Genomic DNA, 15314 nt, shown 5'->3' on the forward strand with positions numbered 1-15314 from the left:
GGAGCAAGCATAAATCAAACCAAATCATGAATGCCAGCCAACATTAAAAAGGTCACAAACATGAGAGCAATGATGCCAGTCACACTGTGAGCTGTGAATTGATTGGTATTTCCATCATGACTTCATATCTTACCGCAAATTTAGCCTAAAACTCAACATGCTTGAGGCTAACAATAACTTATGGGGAACTAAAAATTACAACTTAATTATCAGCCTGCATAGTTACTGCTTTCTAATGAATTTTACTAGATTTTGCAGGATACTGGCAAAGTAGCACATCAGCCATGACACTAGATATTTGCTAGATTAAAGTAATAAAACTAGGCCAAAAACTGGATTGCTAAAAAGAAACACTCTATTGTCATTTAATATTAATTTTCTATCTGGTACTGTATGAATAGTTTATTCTCAACAAGTCTACTGAGGATGAACACAGTTTTTTTTTTTTTTTTCTATTAAGGTACTTTATGAGAAGAACCTAGTAATTACACTTGTTAAATACAATATCCTAACTCAAACTATTTATGTACTTAATTCACTTGAGTCCTTTGAGTGCTTCAATGTGTGACTAGTGCAAATTCAATCTGTCACTCTGTTCTTTCTCAACTCTGAAAGTGTTTCCTAAACTACACTATATTTTCATTTCTCTATTTACTTTATATTACATCGAGTAATTTATTCCTGCTGGACCAGTCCCAGGCATGACCCAGTAATGTTCTTCCAGTATATGGCTTTGCTAAGGCCTCATCTGGGTTTATTTATGCTAAAAAAAAAAACAAACAAAAACCCCCCAAAATCCCAAGCTGATGGCCAAGAACTTTTTCTAGCTTCCTCAGCTAAAAACAAAGACTGTGATCTCCTAATTACTGGTTTTTAATTAAGTTGTTCAAGGGTTCCTAGAAAGAGTACTATAGAGCTAATACTTAGCGGCCAACACAAAATTAATAGTAACAACAATAATAAGGGCTTAATACATATTAACTCATTTAATCTCCACCACAGCCCTGTGGAATAGGTACTGTTATTATCCCTATTTTATAGATAAAGGAACTGTACCAGAAAGAGGTTTAAGTAACTTGAATAAGGTCACACAGCTAGTAAATAATAAGGTCAGGATATCAGGAACAGGCTTCTTTTAAAAGTGACTTTATAAGTATCTTTAATTTCTGCATTGGAATCAGTAAAATCCAATTTATATTATATGGGAGAGGGGCACCTTTGTATTGTTTCTTCAGATTTCAGCATCCATAGTTCATGTGGTTTTCCTTCTGCTGTTATAAATATTTTGGGGGAATTAATTGCCACTTGTCTTTAAGTTTAAAAGGTAAACACCTAAAACCCCCTCTAACATCTCCTGTTAAAGGAACACACTTCAGATTATACAAGAAATGCAAATGAATCTATATGTCCTATCTCTGTTCTAGAGATTCCTGATTCTAGAACAAGTTTCTTTAGTCACGAAGGGAGATCCAAAGGTTGGTATAGTTTAAAGAGAGTTCTGACTCACTCTTTCATTTTTATATGTGGAACATGCTGGGAAACAATAGTTAAAAACACCATATGGTTTAAGATTTGAAACTAAACCTTAAAATCTGTCAAGTGGAAAAGTAGTTTATTAAATTTTGTATATAGTACAGAGATAGCCCAATAAAGTAGGTGTTCTGTTTGTCATGTAAAAGCATTTAGAGTTTCTTTCAGTCAAAAAAACATTATGAAACTGCTTCATCAAGCTCTAGTGGAAATCTTTCCATAGCTACTTTAGGGGTGTAGTAGACCTTTAACTCTGTCCACGATCTCAGAAAGCAAGGCTGATCCTATTCCCTAACTAGGCATATGTGATGGAATGAAAAAGTGCTCCTCATACACTTTTTTGATGGAGTCAAAAGCATTATTTATCTCAAGAAAAGATGTATTAGCAGAGAATTGCCTCTTCAAACTCAAGCTTGCATTAAATCTTAGAAATCTACCTCTTTATTGCCACTTCTACACTAATAAATACCACACATAAAAAAACTAATGGAATGGAATACTGTAAGTTCAGTCATCTCTTTTTCCATCTCCTTTTGACCCTAGCCCAGAAGAAAAACCAGTTAAATACTGCCTTGATTTCAGCACTAAAAAACACAATATTTAGGAAGCAATACAAATAAGGAAATTAGGAGAGGACAGGAATGTTTGGTTGTTGATTTTTCCCATCCAGGGTCATTCATACCTGCATTCTTCATCACTTTTGATGAGGGGATCAGAGCCTACAGTACCCACCAGAAACTTGGGACTAAGCAAAGGCAAACGAACATGCTGCAGCACCTATGAGATAATAAACACTATTAAAGGCACAAACTCCCATCTGCAAGATATTTAAGAGAATACATAACCCATGCTCCCTACTGTGTTTCCAACTATTTTGAGATCTAATTGGATTAATTAATTGATCTAACTAATAAACAATGAAGACGGAGGGAAGGCATAAATACTAAATTTATTCTAACCACCAATTCAGTAATTAGAATAATCAGAAAATTGAAAGCACACTAATATCACTTTAGAATGCTACTTTATGCTTTCAGCAGTATGTTGTTATAAGCTCTTCTATAATTAGCTCACATGGCTGTACTCTAATTAACAATCTAGAAGAATAGCCTATTAAGTTGCTAAGGACTATCATCATAATAACAAGAACATTAAATATTTCATTTAGTGACCACTTATGACCCATATAATTCTTTACTCTTCAAACTGTGGTGGGATTTCCAAGCCATAGGGAAGGGAAGCATGATAATTGCTATCCTTGCTTTCTTTTGTTCATTTTGTATCATTTAAGTTCTGATTTGTGCTATGGCCCAAACCTAGAGTTGATGCAAAACAGAAGAAGCAAAGGAGCAAAAAGTTCATAATGATAAATGCTTAAAATGCTTCTTAACACTTATCTCCTTGATTATTTGGAAAGAGATGGTCTTTTTTACAGTCTAATATGAAGGCTAGTGAAGATTGTTTCTTTTTTGCAAGTCAAATACATATTATTTCATCCAGTACAAAACAGTTACTTAAAGAAGCATTTCCATCATACCTGGGGTAACTGAGGACGTCTTTCTTGAATACTGTATTTAACCCAGGCCATCACTGCATTGAACACCTGTTCTTCACTGCGAACATTTAGTTCATCACTAGATATTATATCAATGAGTTGATTGGCTGGAAGCAACATGAACTCTTCACTTTCCATCACCTGTTTGAAGTTCGGTAAGCAAAAAAAAAAGAACTCTGTGATCAGATTTGATCGTTTTAATATTTTTCTTCAGGGTTGTAGGGCAAAACTCTATTCCACAATGGAACTGAAGTTCAAAGTAGTACCAGAGAACAAGAAAAGTTTAAAAAGAAAACAGAGATAGGTGGAGCACAGAGGATTTTTAGGACAATGAAACTATCCTGTATGATACTACAATGGTGGATACATATCATTATACATGCGTCAAAACTCATAGAATGTACAACACCAAGAGTGAACCCTAATGTAAATTATGGACTTTGGGTGATAATAACATGTCAAGGTAGGTTCATTAGTTGTAACAAATGTACTTCTCTGGTGCAAGATGTTGATATTGGGAGGGGTTATGTGTATGTGGAGGCAAGGTACATGGGAACTGTACTTTCTGCTCAATTTTGCTAGGAACCTAAAACTGCTCTAAAAAAATAAAGTTTATTAATTTTTAAAAAGGGAACATAGGAGAATACAGAGGGCACAATTAAAACTTAGGAAAAATAATAATTTGTGATTTAAGCAATTTAAGAAAAATGACACTTTTTTTCCAAAATGAAGTACAAAGATAAAAATTTATATTCAAAATAAACTAAACTAACCATACCAAATTAGAACTCCCAGAAATATAAGAGGCATATAAAAAAATCAGGAAAAGCTTTCAGAGGAAGGTTAGTTGCTGAAAGGGCAATGTCTAGGGCAGAAGCACCAAGGGGCCAGTTTGAAAAAAGAATGAGCGTGTCAGCATTTCTACAAGCAAGAATGAACATAACGATGAGAGCATTACACCCAGGAAAACCCCTCTGAGGACCAAACCACTCTGATATGTTCATATTCCCATATATATATATGAAACTACAAACACAACAATTATTTATCTGTACCCAAGGCTTTAGGGCGTTGTCAGAATGCAGATGAAATGGCAACATTGCTGTGCAGTCCAGCCACAAATCCCAAAATCTTGTAAAGCTTGTCATCGGTATGTAGAGTAAAAGGGATAAGGTGCAATGCAGAGAAGGGAAATGGTCACTGCTACACTCCATGTGGTTTGTTCTCCCATTCAGAAGAGTGTGCTACATGTGATGTCTGTTAATGTAGGAAGGATATGGTTTAAGAGCTCAGATTCCCACCATGCAACCTCTGATGCAGATGATGTATTCTCTCGGGACAGGGTTATTTTCATGCTCGTCAAAAGTCAGAATATTTAGGAGGAAACGAGATAAGCCATAACAATTTGAATATCTGATTAAGAATTTTCCCCCAAGTACATTAGAAAAAATGCAAATCTCAAAATAAAAGTTAAGGGCCATAAAGTCATCTGTACTTATAGTAGAAAACACTAATGAGCACTTCGAGTTTTATGGCGCAAGTCTTCATATCATCTGAATGAGAGACCTTCTGGGGTTCAGGAATGAAATAGGAAACCTTTAAATTTTAGGTGAGGTTGCTTAGCCAGGTCACTTAGTTAGAATGCCTGCATTGTACTCTCTGGCAGGGTTGTTGGATTTAGCAAATAAGAGTACAGGGCATATTTATACTAAAAACTATTTGTTGTTCATCTGAAACAAATTCAATTGGCCATCCTGTATTTTATCTGGCAGCCTTATGTTGGGGGCTATAAAGTCAAGAGCCAGATTTGGGGCCTAGCTCCAAATGAAGTATGCTGGCCTTCACAGCATACAAAATTTTAGCCATAGTTGTATCTTTCTTTCCTCTTATTTTCTTTTTACTCTGATTTCTTTACTTAAGACAAGTGGTATTGTATATCTTTGTGAAGTGCGTTAACATTCTTTTAGGATCTTGTCAGAGTATAAATTTTCCCCCCAATTTAGTGATTATAAAACAAATATATAAATATCAAGGAACACCAAGTTTAAAGTTTATGAATAAACCGCTATGATATTAACAAGTCACTTACTGGAAATCTTAGATGGCAAGAAGACACAAACATTTGTGTGAGAAAATGTTTTTTGGCACTAAGAGCAAAGAGTAAAAATAATATTTTTGATGAACAAAGTCTGGTTAAAACGTCACTTCTCTTTTTTCCATCAACAAGAAAAAGATATTAACGATCTACCATTAGGGCAAATCTAGCACTGAAGTCTATCCTTGAACCAAACAACCAGGTTAAGAAAATAATGCTTTAAAATACCCGCTTTTTAAATAAAAGTTTGCAGGAGATCTAATTTTAAGTCCCACACTATTATGGTAATGAGCTTACTTTTAGTTTCTTCAGATAAATGTAGATACAATCTTAAGAATGAATAAAGCTGAAAACAATAAGAATGAATAAGGAAAGTATTCTAGAGTTGTAACAGAAATGAATGGTGAATTCACTGATGTTGAGTTGAAAAAAAATTTTAAGTTTATGTTTATAAGCAAGCGTAACACTGTATGAATTAAGTTATGCCTAATAAAATAGAAGGAAATTAAATATAGATTTAAGTTCGAAAATAACTTAAATGAATCACAAGTTTTCAGCCCCAAACGGTAACTTTCTTTGCATCTACACAGAACCATTCTAGTCCATGATCAAGGGTAAGGTTTCCTCACTGGGATTTCAATATATCAGTTGACTTTGGAGGCAGGGTTAGAACTGCAAGGGATCCTAAAAACCTTCTCTACTGTTAAAAATATTCTTCAGATATTTGTAACTACCTTAGATCTAAAACTGAAGCTATGAATAAAGCAGGAAATTTTTAAAAATACAACTTTATTCATTTAAAATGTACAGTTCAGTAAGTTTTGATAAATGTATATACTCATGTAACCATGATCACAATCAAGATATAGGACATTACCATCATTCCCAAAGATTCTAAAGCAGGGATTTCTTAATCTGGGGTCCAATGACTTTGGAAAATTATTTTGGAAATCCTAAATGATGGCAAATCTTTATTTTTTGGAGATTGGATTTGATATTTAAAAATAGTGGAATGAAGTTAAGAGTCAAATCTGTTAAAGAAGTTGTGTGAAGGAGTTACTTTGAATGAGAAATTAAGTGTGACTATAAAATACTGACTCAATTTTAATGAAGTATAAACTCCATTTAGTTATGGTGTATTCCTCTTTTTATATTTTGTTGGAATCAATTTACTAATATTGTATTAAGGACTTTCTCATCTAAATTCATGAGAGATATTGATCTGTAGTTTTATTTTAGTGTCTGTGGTTTTGACATCAAGGTGATTTTGACCTTGTTTGGCAACCTCCACCACTTTTTTCTGAAAGATTTGGTATAGGATTAGTATTATTTCTTTCTTAAATGTTTGATAGAATTCACCTTCTGGGACTGGGGTTTTTTTTTGTGGGAAGGTTTTTAAATCATTGGTTTAAAATTTCTTTCATAGATATAGGGTTATTCTGGTTTTCTGTTTCTTCTTAAGTTTTTGTAATTTGTGTTTTTCAAACAATTTGTCAATTTCATGTTGTTGAATTTATTGGCAAAACATTGCTCATGATATTCCCTTATTATCCTTTTTAATGTCTGAGGGATTTGAAGTGATGTCCTCTCTTTTATTTCTGATACTGGTAATTTGTATCTTCTCTCCTTTTTTTCTTGATCAGTACAGCTAGAGGTTCATCAATTTTTTTCAAAGTACCATTGATTTTTGCTTCATCCTTTATACCTTGTTCCTTCTACTTTGGGTTTAATTTGCTCTTCTTTTTTTCTAGTTTACAAAAGTAACCACTGGAACAAAAATACAAACCTTCCTATATACTAAAAGATATTAAAATGAAAAGCAAAGAAGACACTATACAGAGAAATAGAGTAAAAACAACTAAATCACATACTATTTACAAAAATATAATATAACAGAGTTGAGAACAAACATATCAGTCATACCAATAGATACAAGTGGGTTTTAACTGCCTATTTAAAGAAAAAGATTTTCAAACTGGCTCATAAAGCAAAACCCAATTCAAGAAAAATACCTAAAACATCATGATGCAAAAAGACTAAAAGTAAAGGGATGGGCAAAGATACATCAAGCAACTGAAAACAATAAGAAAACAGGAACAGAAAGCCAGATATCAGACAAAATAGAATTCAGAGAACAAAATAATTAAATCTGACAAAGAAGGACACTTTACAAAGCTAAAAGTTACAATTTATAAGTAAGATACAAAAGGATTATATATTCATCAAGCAACATAGTGACAACAAATATAAACTACAGATAATGCAAGGGGTAATAGATAGAAACACATTAATAATAAGAGACTAACATATGTGTACAAAAAATAAGAATATAAAAGAGCTAAGAGGGGAGGGTAGCCAAGATGGCAAAGCAGAAAGACCCCGAGCTCACCTCCTCTCATGAGCACACCAAAATCACAACTATCTGCAGAAGAACCATCAATGAAAAAGACTGGAACCTACTAGAAAAGATCTTCTACAACTAAAGATATAAAGAAGGAACCACAACAAGACTGACAGGAGGGGCAGACTCGTGATATAATCAAATCCCATAGCCCAGGGAATTCCCTGGTGGTCCAGTGGTTAGGACTCTGCACTTTCACTGCCGAGGGCCTGGGTCCAATCCCTCGTTGGGGAACTAAGATCCCACAAGGCGTGCAGTGCAGGAAAAAAAAAAAGAAAAAAGAAAAAAGAAATCCCATAGCTCTAGGAGAGCAACCAACAAACTGGAGAATAATCATATTGCAGAGGTTCTCCCAAAGGAGTGAGAGTTCTGAGCTCCACGTCAGACTCCCTAGGCCAGGAGTAAGGCACTGGGAAGAAGAGCCCCCAGAGCATTTGGTTTTGAAGGCCAGCGGGGCTTAATTGCAGGAGCCCCACAGGACTGGGGGAAATAGAGACTTCACTCTTAAAGTGTGCACACAAAAATCTCACATGCACTGGGGCCCAGGGAAAAAGCAGTTATTTGATAGGAGCCTCTGCCAGACCTACCTGCTGGTCTTGGAGAGTCTCTTAGAGAGGTGGGGGGTGACAGCGGCTCACCCTGGGGACACAGACACTGGTGGCAGACCTACTGGGGAACATTCAAATGTGTGAACAATGCTACTGGCAGCTGCCATCTTGGCTCATTAGCAACAAGACCTGGCCCCACCCAATAGCCTGTAGGTGCCAGTGCTGGGATGCCTTGGGCCAAACAACTAAGTGGGCAGGGACACAGCCCTATCCATCAGCAGACTGGCTGCCTAAAGACTTCCTGAGCCCACAGCTCTCTCTAAACACACCCCTAGACACAGCTCTGCCCACCAGAGGGCCAAGGCCCAGCTCCACCCACCACTGGGCAGGCACCAGCCCTTCCCACCAATAAGCCTGCACTAGCCTCTAGACCAGCCTCACCCATCAGGGGGCAGACACCAGAAGCAAGAAAACTATGATCCTGTAGCCTGTGGATCGAGTACACCAACAGCAGGCCAGACCATACCCTGGAATCAGCTGGGACCTGGCCCTGCCCACTAGCAGGGCAATGCAAGGTTTGGGACACTGTGGACCCCATACCCAACTGTGTCAGGAAATGCCCCCATATTCCCCAATAATCTGAAATGAGCTCGGGGATCCCTGGGCCCTGCAGCAGCCTCCAGGAGCCAGCTCTGTCTTCTGGTAGTCTGGCACTAGCCCCAGAATCTGGCTTTACCCACCACTGGGTGGGCAATGGCCCCAGGGTCTTTGGGACCCTGACTCCACCCACCAGTGAACCATAACTAACCCTGGGGCCCCCTAGGTTCTGCGATCATCCGCCTTGTGACCATGCCCCACTAAACAGCAGCCAACAGCATCAACACAAGGCAGAGCTTGGCAACCAACTGGACTTGGGGCCAACCAAGCCTAACAGTCCACACACATAGTCAGCCCTCCACAACAGAAGGACACACACAGCCCTCTTACAGGGAACCCCTAGAGCATACAGCTTGGGTGACAAGAGGGGAGTGTACTGCTGGGAAGCAAAGGACGTCTCCTAGAGTAGGGCACCTCTTCAAGGTTGAGAAACGTAACTAACACACCACGTACATAAAAATAAAATACCAACTTAGACAAAATGAGGTGGCAGAGGAATATATTGCAGATGGAAGAACAAGATAAAACCCCAGAAGAAGAACTAAGTGGAGAAAAGCAATCTACCTGAGAAAGAGTTCAGAGTAATGATCATAAAGATCAAAGAATGCAGGAGAAGAATGGATGCACAGAATGAGAAGTCAGAAGTTTTTACAAAAAAAAACAAAAAACAAAAGACAACTTTACTTATGAGACTTCCCTGGTGCTCCAGTGGTTAAGATTGAAAATATAAAGAAAAATATAAAGAAGAACAAAACAAAGATGAAGAATACAATAACAAATGAAAAATACTCTAGAAGGAATCAGTAGCAGACTAAATGATACAAAGGAACGGATCAGTGAGCTGGAAGACAGAGTAGTGGAAATCACTGCTGTTGAACAGAAAAAAGAGCAAAGAATGAAAAGAAATGAGGACAATTTAAGAGATCTCTGGAACAACATCAAGTGCAATAATATTCGCATTATAGAGGTCCCTGAAGAAGGAGAGAGAAAGAAAGGGCCTGAGAACATATTTGAAGACATGCTAGCTGAAAACTTCCCTAACCTGGGAAAGGAAACCATCACCCAAATTCAGTAAGCTCAGAGAATCCCACACAGGATAAACCCAAAGAGGAACACACCAAGATACACTGTAATCAAAGTGACGAAAATTAAAGATAAAGAGAGAATATTAAAAGCAACAAGGGAAAAGCAACAAATAACATACAAGGGAACTCCCATAAGACTATCAGCTGATTTTTCGGCAGAAACTCTGCAGGCCAGAAGGGAGTGGCACAATATATTTAAAGTGATGAAAAGGAAAAACCTACAACCAAGAATACTCTACCAGCAAGGCTTTCATTCAGATTTGATGGAGAAATCAAAAGCTTTAAAGACAAGCAAAATCTAAGAGTTCAGCACCACCAAATTAGCTTTATAACAAATGTTGACACATTATTGACCAGGGGATTTTTGCAGAAACTTAACACCTGTGGCCAGTGATTTGTTATATAAGTGAATATTGAAACACCTGCATTTCAGTAAATATCAACAACTTTTTTTGCACTTAATGTATTTATTTGAAACTTTGTACATGTCTTACTAAAGCATTCTAATATTTCATTAGAGTGTGACGGGCAATATAGCAGGAACCTCTGTGCAGGGGAAAAGAACATTTATTACAAATATACTGTGTTTCACTGTGCTTTCCGCTGGAAGAGCAGACTTACACTTTCTGGCGGCATTTTTATTTATTTTTTAGTCCTGTTGGTATTATTATCTCTAGAATATGTTCTTTTATTTTACCTGATAGTCGACAAGGTGGATCTTTGCAGGCAGCTCTTTTAGAAATGCCACAAGAAGGACCAGGTGTGGGACTACCACTACATTCATCAGAATGCTCAGTTACCCATTCTCTAGCTACTGCTGACAAAAATTGCTTGTTAGTCATTTTATTCTGTGCATTAAGGCTACAATAAACTTTAAATACATTGAATAAACTGTAATTACTCAAATAGAAACCCACTTTCTTATACCATTTTCGAGTTTTCCAGAGGATATTGAAGTTTGCCAGATATAGATCAGATCAATCAACTCCTTTCATATATTTATTATACTCTAGTATACAAGTGGGCTTAGTTATCTGATGGCCAGTCCTCCTGTCTTCCTTTCCTGTAGATGCTGTGGAGGCCTCATGAATAGCTGTCACCATGCGGACTAGCCTCTTGTCTTTCCATGTAAGAAGAATCACTCCTCCCTTCCATAAGAATGTCATTTCTCCCCTCTGTAAACTTTTTAAAATTTCTCCTTTAATTGGTTTGGTAGACCACGATTCTCTCTTATAGTCCCACAAACTCTGGTTTTATTTTTCAACAATATTTCAGATGTGGACACACTGTTGTAATAATTGTCTTGGTAAATATGGTGCCGTGAACCAAGATAAAGTTGTATGACTGATAACATTGTTTCTTGCAGTTTCTTTCCTTCACCTGTGTAAATTTCAAGTTTGCATATATACCCAGTTTCACTTTAGCTAACCATCCTGACCAAAACTCCATATTTTGTAAGTTTTCTGGAATTATAGGTTTTGAATCTGAGTCGTCCTCTCCACTTTATCATTGCCTCATCAAGTGATAGCTCTTGTTTGGGTATAAAGATCGACTGAAATTTTGGTAGAAAATAATACAAGAGAGGTTTAACTTTTGAAATTCTGTCTGCAGGAAGCGGAGTTTCTGATTTATCGTTAAAGTGAAGAAATGTCATCATTTGTTCGAACCTTCTTCTCATCATAATCTTTGGAAAGATATGTACTTCACGTAAGGGATCAGTCGATCAATATTCTTTCCAGTGTGACTTTCTTATGTGTCCCATCAAAATTATTAATCCAAAAATCTTCTTCATGTCACTATTGATTACATCAGTCCATTTTAAAGCCTTCTCATACTTTTTATATGATTTTTCATTCTGTTGGTGATACAAGTTTGAGAAGTGACCAACTCGAAAAAGTCGTTACCAAAAATTAGTTCTGTTATTTCACTAACACTTTGCGGGATATTACATTCAATAGTTACACCTGACACACTTGTAAAGTCTTCTAATTTTCATGAAATGTTGTTTTCAATACACTCTTCTGTAGAAGCAAAGGAGCATTTTCCAGAACCATGAGTTTCATTTTCACTTTCTGTATCAGAATCAATCACTAAGGTTTTTTTTTGTCTTTTTGTTGGTCTAATATTCACATCGTCTGAATCAGAACTATATTCTGAGGAACTATCATCTTCTAACACACTAGCATATATGTCATTTGGACAACCAGAGAAAGTATCTGCATAAAATTCACTGAAAAATTCTTCTTCATTCAAAATTTTGTGATGAGTCATTTAAAAAATTTTTATGGTAATGAACTTGCGTTTATAACATACACAAGGTTGGAACAAAAACCTAACGGAGCAAAATGTGAATAACAACAATCATAAGTTGTAAAATGAACCCTTGATCAATTTTAAGCTCTAACAACTTCGCATGGTGATGTTAATTATATCACTCTCTAAAAACATATTGACATGCCTCTGGTCAATAACGTTCAGGTAATAAAAGATGTATTAATAGGTCTCCAGTCAATACGTTGTTAAAGGAACTTCATTAGGTGAAAAAGAAAAGGCCACAAATAGAAACAAGAAAATTATGAAATGAAAAAGCTCACCGGTAAAGGCAAACATACAGTAAAGGTAGGAAATCATCCACACACAAAGCAAGTAGGGACGTTAAAAGACAAAAGCAGGGACTTCCCTGATGGTGCAGTGGTTAAGAATCCACCTGCCAACGCAGTGGACACAGGTTTGACCCCTACTCCGGGAAGATCCCACATGCCATGGATCAACTAAGCCTGTGTACCACAACTACTGAGCCTGCACTCTAGAGCCCGTGAGCCACAACTACTGAGCAAATGTGCCACAACTACTGAAGCACGCGTGCCCTAGAGCCCGTGCACCCCAACAAGAGAAGTCACCACAATGAGAAGCCTGCGCACCTCAACAAAGAGTAGTCCCCGCTGGCTGCAACTAGAGAAAGCCTGCACGCAGCAACAAAGACCCAATGCAGCCAAAAATAAATAAATAAATTTATTTTAAAAAAAGGACCAAAGCAGTAAAATCATCTGTATCCACAGTAAGCAGTTAAGGGATACACAAAACAATTAGATGTAAAATATGACAAAAATAGTAACCGTGAAGGGAGGATAGTACAAATACAGGGTATTTAGAATACATCTGAAATTAAGAGATCAGCAAGTTAAAGCAACCGTGTTTATATATAGACTGCTATACAAAAACCTCATGGTAACTGCAAACCAAAATTCTATAATAGATATACACACAAAAAAGAAAAAGGAATCCACAAGAGAAGAGAACAAAAGAATAAGAAAGGGGAAAAAAAGACCTACAAAACAAATCCAAAACAATTAACAAAATGGCAATCGCAACATACACACCGATAATAATCTTAAATGTAAATGGGCTAAAGGCTCAACCAAAAGACACAGACTGGCTGAATGGATACAAAAAAAAGACCTGCATATGTGCTGCTTACAAGAGACTCACTTCAGATCTAGAGACACATACAGAAAGTGAGGGGATGGAAAAAAATATTCCATGCAAATGGAAATAAAAGAAAGATGGAGTAGCAATACTTATATCAGACAAAACAGACTTTAAAATAAAGACTGTTACAAGAGACAAAGACGGACACTATATAATGATTAAAGGATCAATCCAAGAAGATATAACAATTGTAAATATATATACACCCAACTACATAAGTCGAATATTAACAGACATAAAAGGAGAAATCGACAGTAACACGATAATAGTAGGGGACTTTAACACCCCATTTAAAACAATGGGCAGATGATCCAGACAGAAAATCAACAAAGAAACATAGGCCTTAAATAACACATTAGACCAAATGGATTTCACTGATATATACAGAGCATTCTATCCCAAAGCAGCAAAAAACACATTCTTTTCAAGTGCACATGGAACATTTTCCAGGGTAGATCACATGCTAGGCCACAAAACAAGCTTCAGTAAATTTAAGAAAAGTGAAATCATGTCATGCATCTTTTGTGACCACAACACTATGAGACTAGAAATCAATTACAAGAAAAAAAACTGCAAAAAACACAAACACATGGAGGCTAAACAATATGCTACTAAACAACCAATGGATCACTGAAGAAATAAGTCATAGAGGAAATTAAAATATATCTAGAGACAAATGAAAACAAAAAGATCCAAAACCTATGGGACGCAGCATAAACAGTTCTAAGAGGGAAATTTACAGCGATACAAGCTTACCTCAGGAAACAAGAAAAATCTCAAATAAACAACCTAACCTCACACCTAAAGGAACTAGAGAAAGAAGAACAAACAAAACCCAAAGTTAGTAGAAGGAAAGAAATCATAAATCAGAGCACAAATAAATGAATTAGAGAGTAAAAAAAAAATAGAAAAGAACAATGAAACTAAAATCTGGTTCTTTGAAAAGATAAACAAAACTGATAAACCTTTAGCCAGACTCATCAAGAAAAAAAGGGAGGGGAGATCAAGATTGTGGAATAGAAGGACATGCAGCTCATCTCTTCCCACAAATTAATCAAAATACATTACATGTGGAACAGGTATTACAGAATACCTACTGAACGCTAGCAGATCTCATACAACCAAAGCTTCAAGAAAAGATCAACACGTAACCAGGTAGGAGGAAAGGAAAAAAAAAAATAAAAGGAATTGAGATGGGACCTGTGCCCCTGGGAGGGAGCTGTGAAAGGGGAAAGGTTCGCTCACCCTGGAACCTCCTTTACCTACTGGGAGATCAGCTGGGACAGAAAGGAAGATTCAGAGGCTCAGAGGAGAGTGCAGCAGCTGGCTTGCGGCAGGTAGGCTAGAGAGAGACCAGCACAGAGAGTCCTGGACACCTTGGTGTACTTCTCAGCCCAAGACACACTCCTGCTGGTGTGTACAGTGGCTGGGTGCTGAAACTTGGGCTTCAACAGAAAGATCTGAGAAAAGGACTTGGTTTGGCTGTGTGGAGACAGCCTGAAGGTCATGTAGTGTGGTGTGGGCCACAACTTGGGGTGTGGGCAGGACAGAGCCCGGGTCTGTCACAGGAGCTCCATTATCAACTTGCACACAAAGGGAGGGGCATGGCCTCATCATAGCATCCTCATTCTCAGCGTGCTCATGACGGACACAACTCTGCTGCTATAAGCAAGCATTGGTGGGTTTCCCACACACAGGCGGGGCTCAAATCTGATCCAATTGCCGGCAGGGGCGTGACTCTGGTGAATTTATGCAGCTGGCAGTTTTGTGAGCGAAGTGCCTGTGGGACATGCAAGTGGATTACTGTTGCTCCCTTGTCTGGGGCAGGTCAGGCATTAGAAGCAGTGGACTTTGTGGGCATGCACATGCGGAGGCAGGGCTGGGATATGGTCTGATTCCCAGCACTCCCAGACGGGTCAAGGTGTGCAACTACGGCAGGTCTGTGTGTTGCAAT

The 15314-nt window shown here is 37.4% G+C and overlaps 1 protein-coding gene across 1 annotated transcript in view; it reads right to left on the bottom strand.

Annotated features, from left to right (window-relative positions):
- KLHL20 (kelch like family member 20) overlaps positions 1-15314 on the bottom strand; it is a 79300-nt gene that overhangs the window by 35585 nt on the left and 28401 nt on the right. Inside the window, exons 4-5 of the mRNA XM_061185697.1 lie at positions 3068-3226; positions 2213-2307 (exon numbers count right to left, since the gene is read on the bottom strand). Coding sequence (XP_061041680.1) covers positions 2213-2307; positions 3068-3226 — 254 coding nt within the window. The remainder of the gene's footprint in view (positions 1-2212; positions 2308-3067; positions 3227-15314) is intronic.

Source organism: Eubalaena glacialis, chromosome 3, assembly GCF_028564815.1.
Source record: "Eubalaena glacialis isolate mEubGla1 chromosome 3, mEubGla1.1.hap2.+ XY, whole genome shotgun sequence".
Classification (NCBI taxonomy): Eukaryota; Metazoa; Chordata; class Mammalia; order Artiodactyla; family Balaenidae; genus Eubalaena; species Eubalaena glacialis.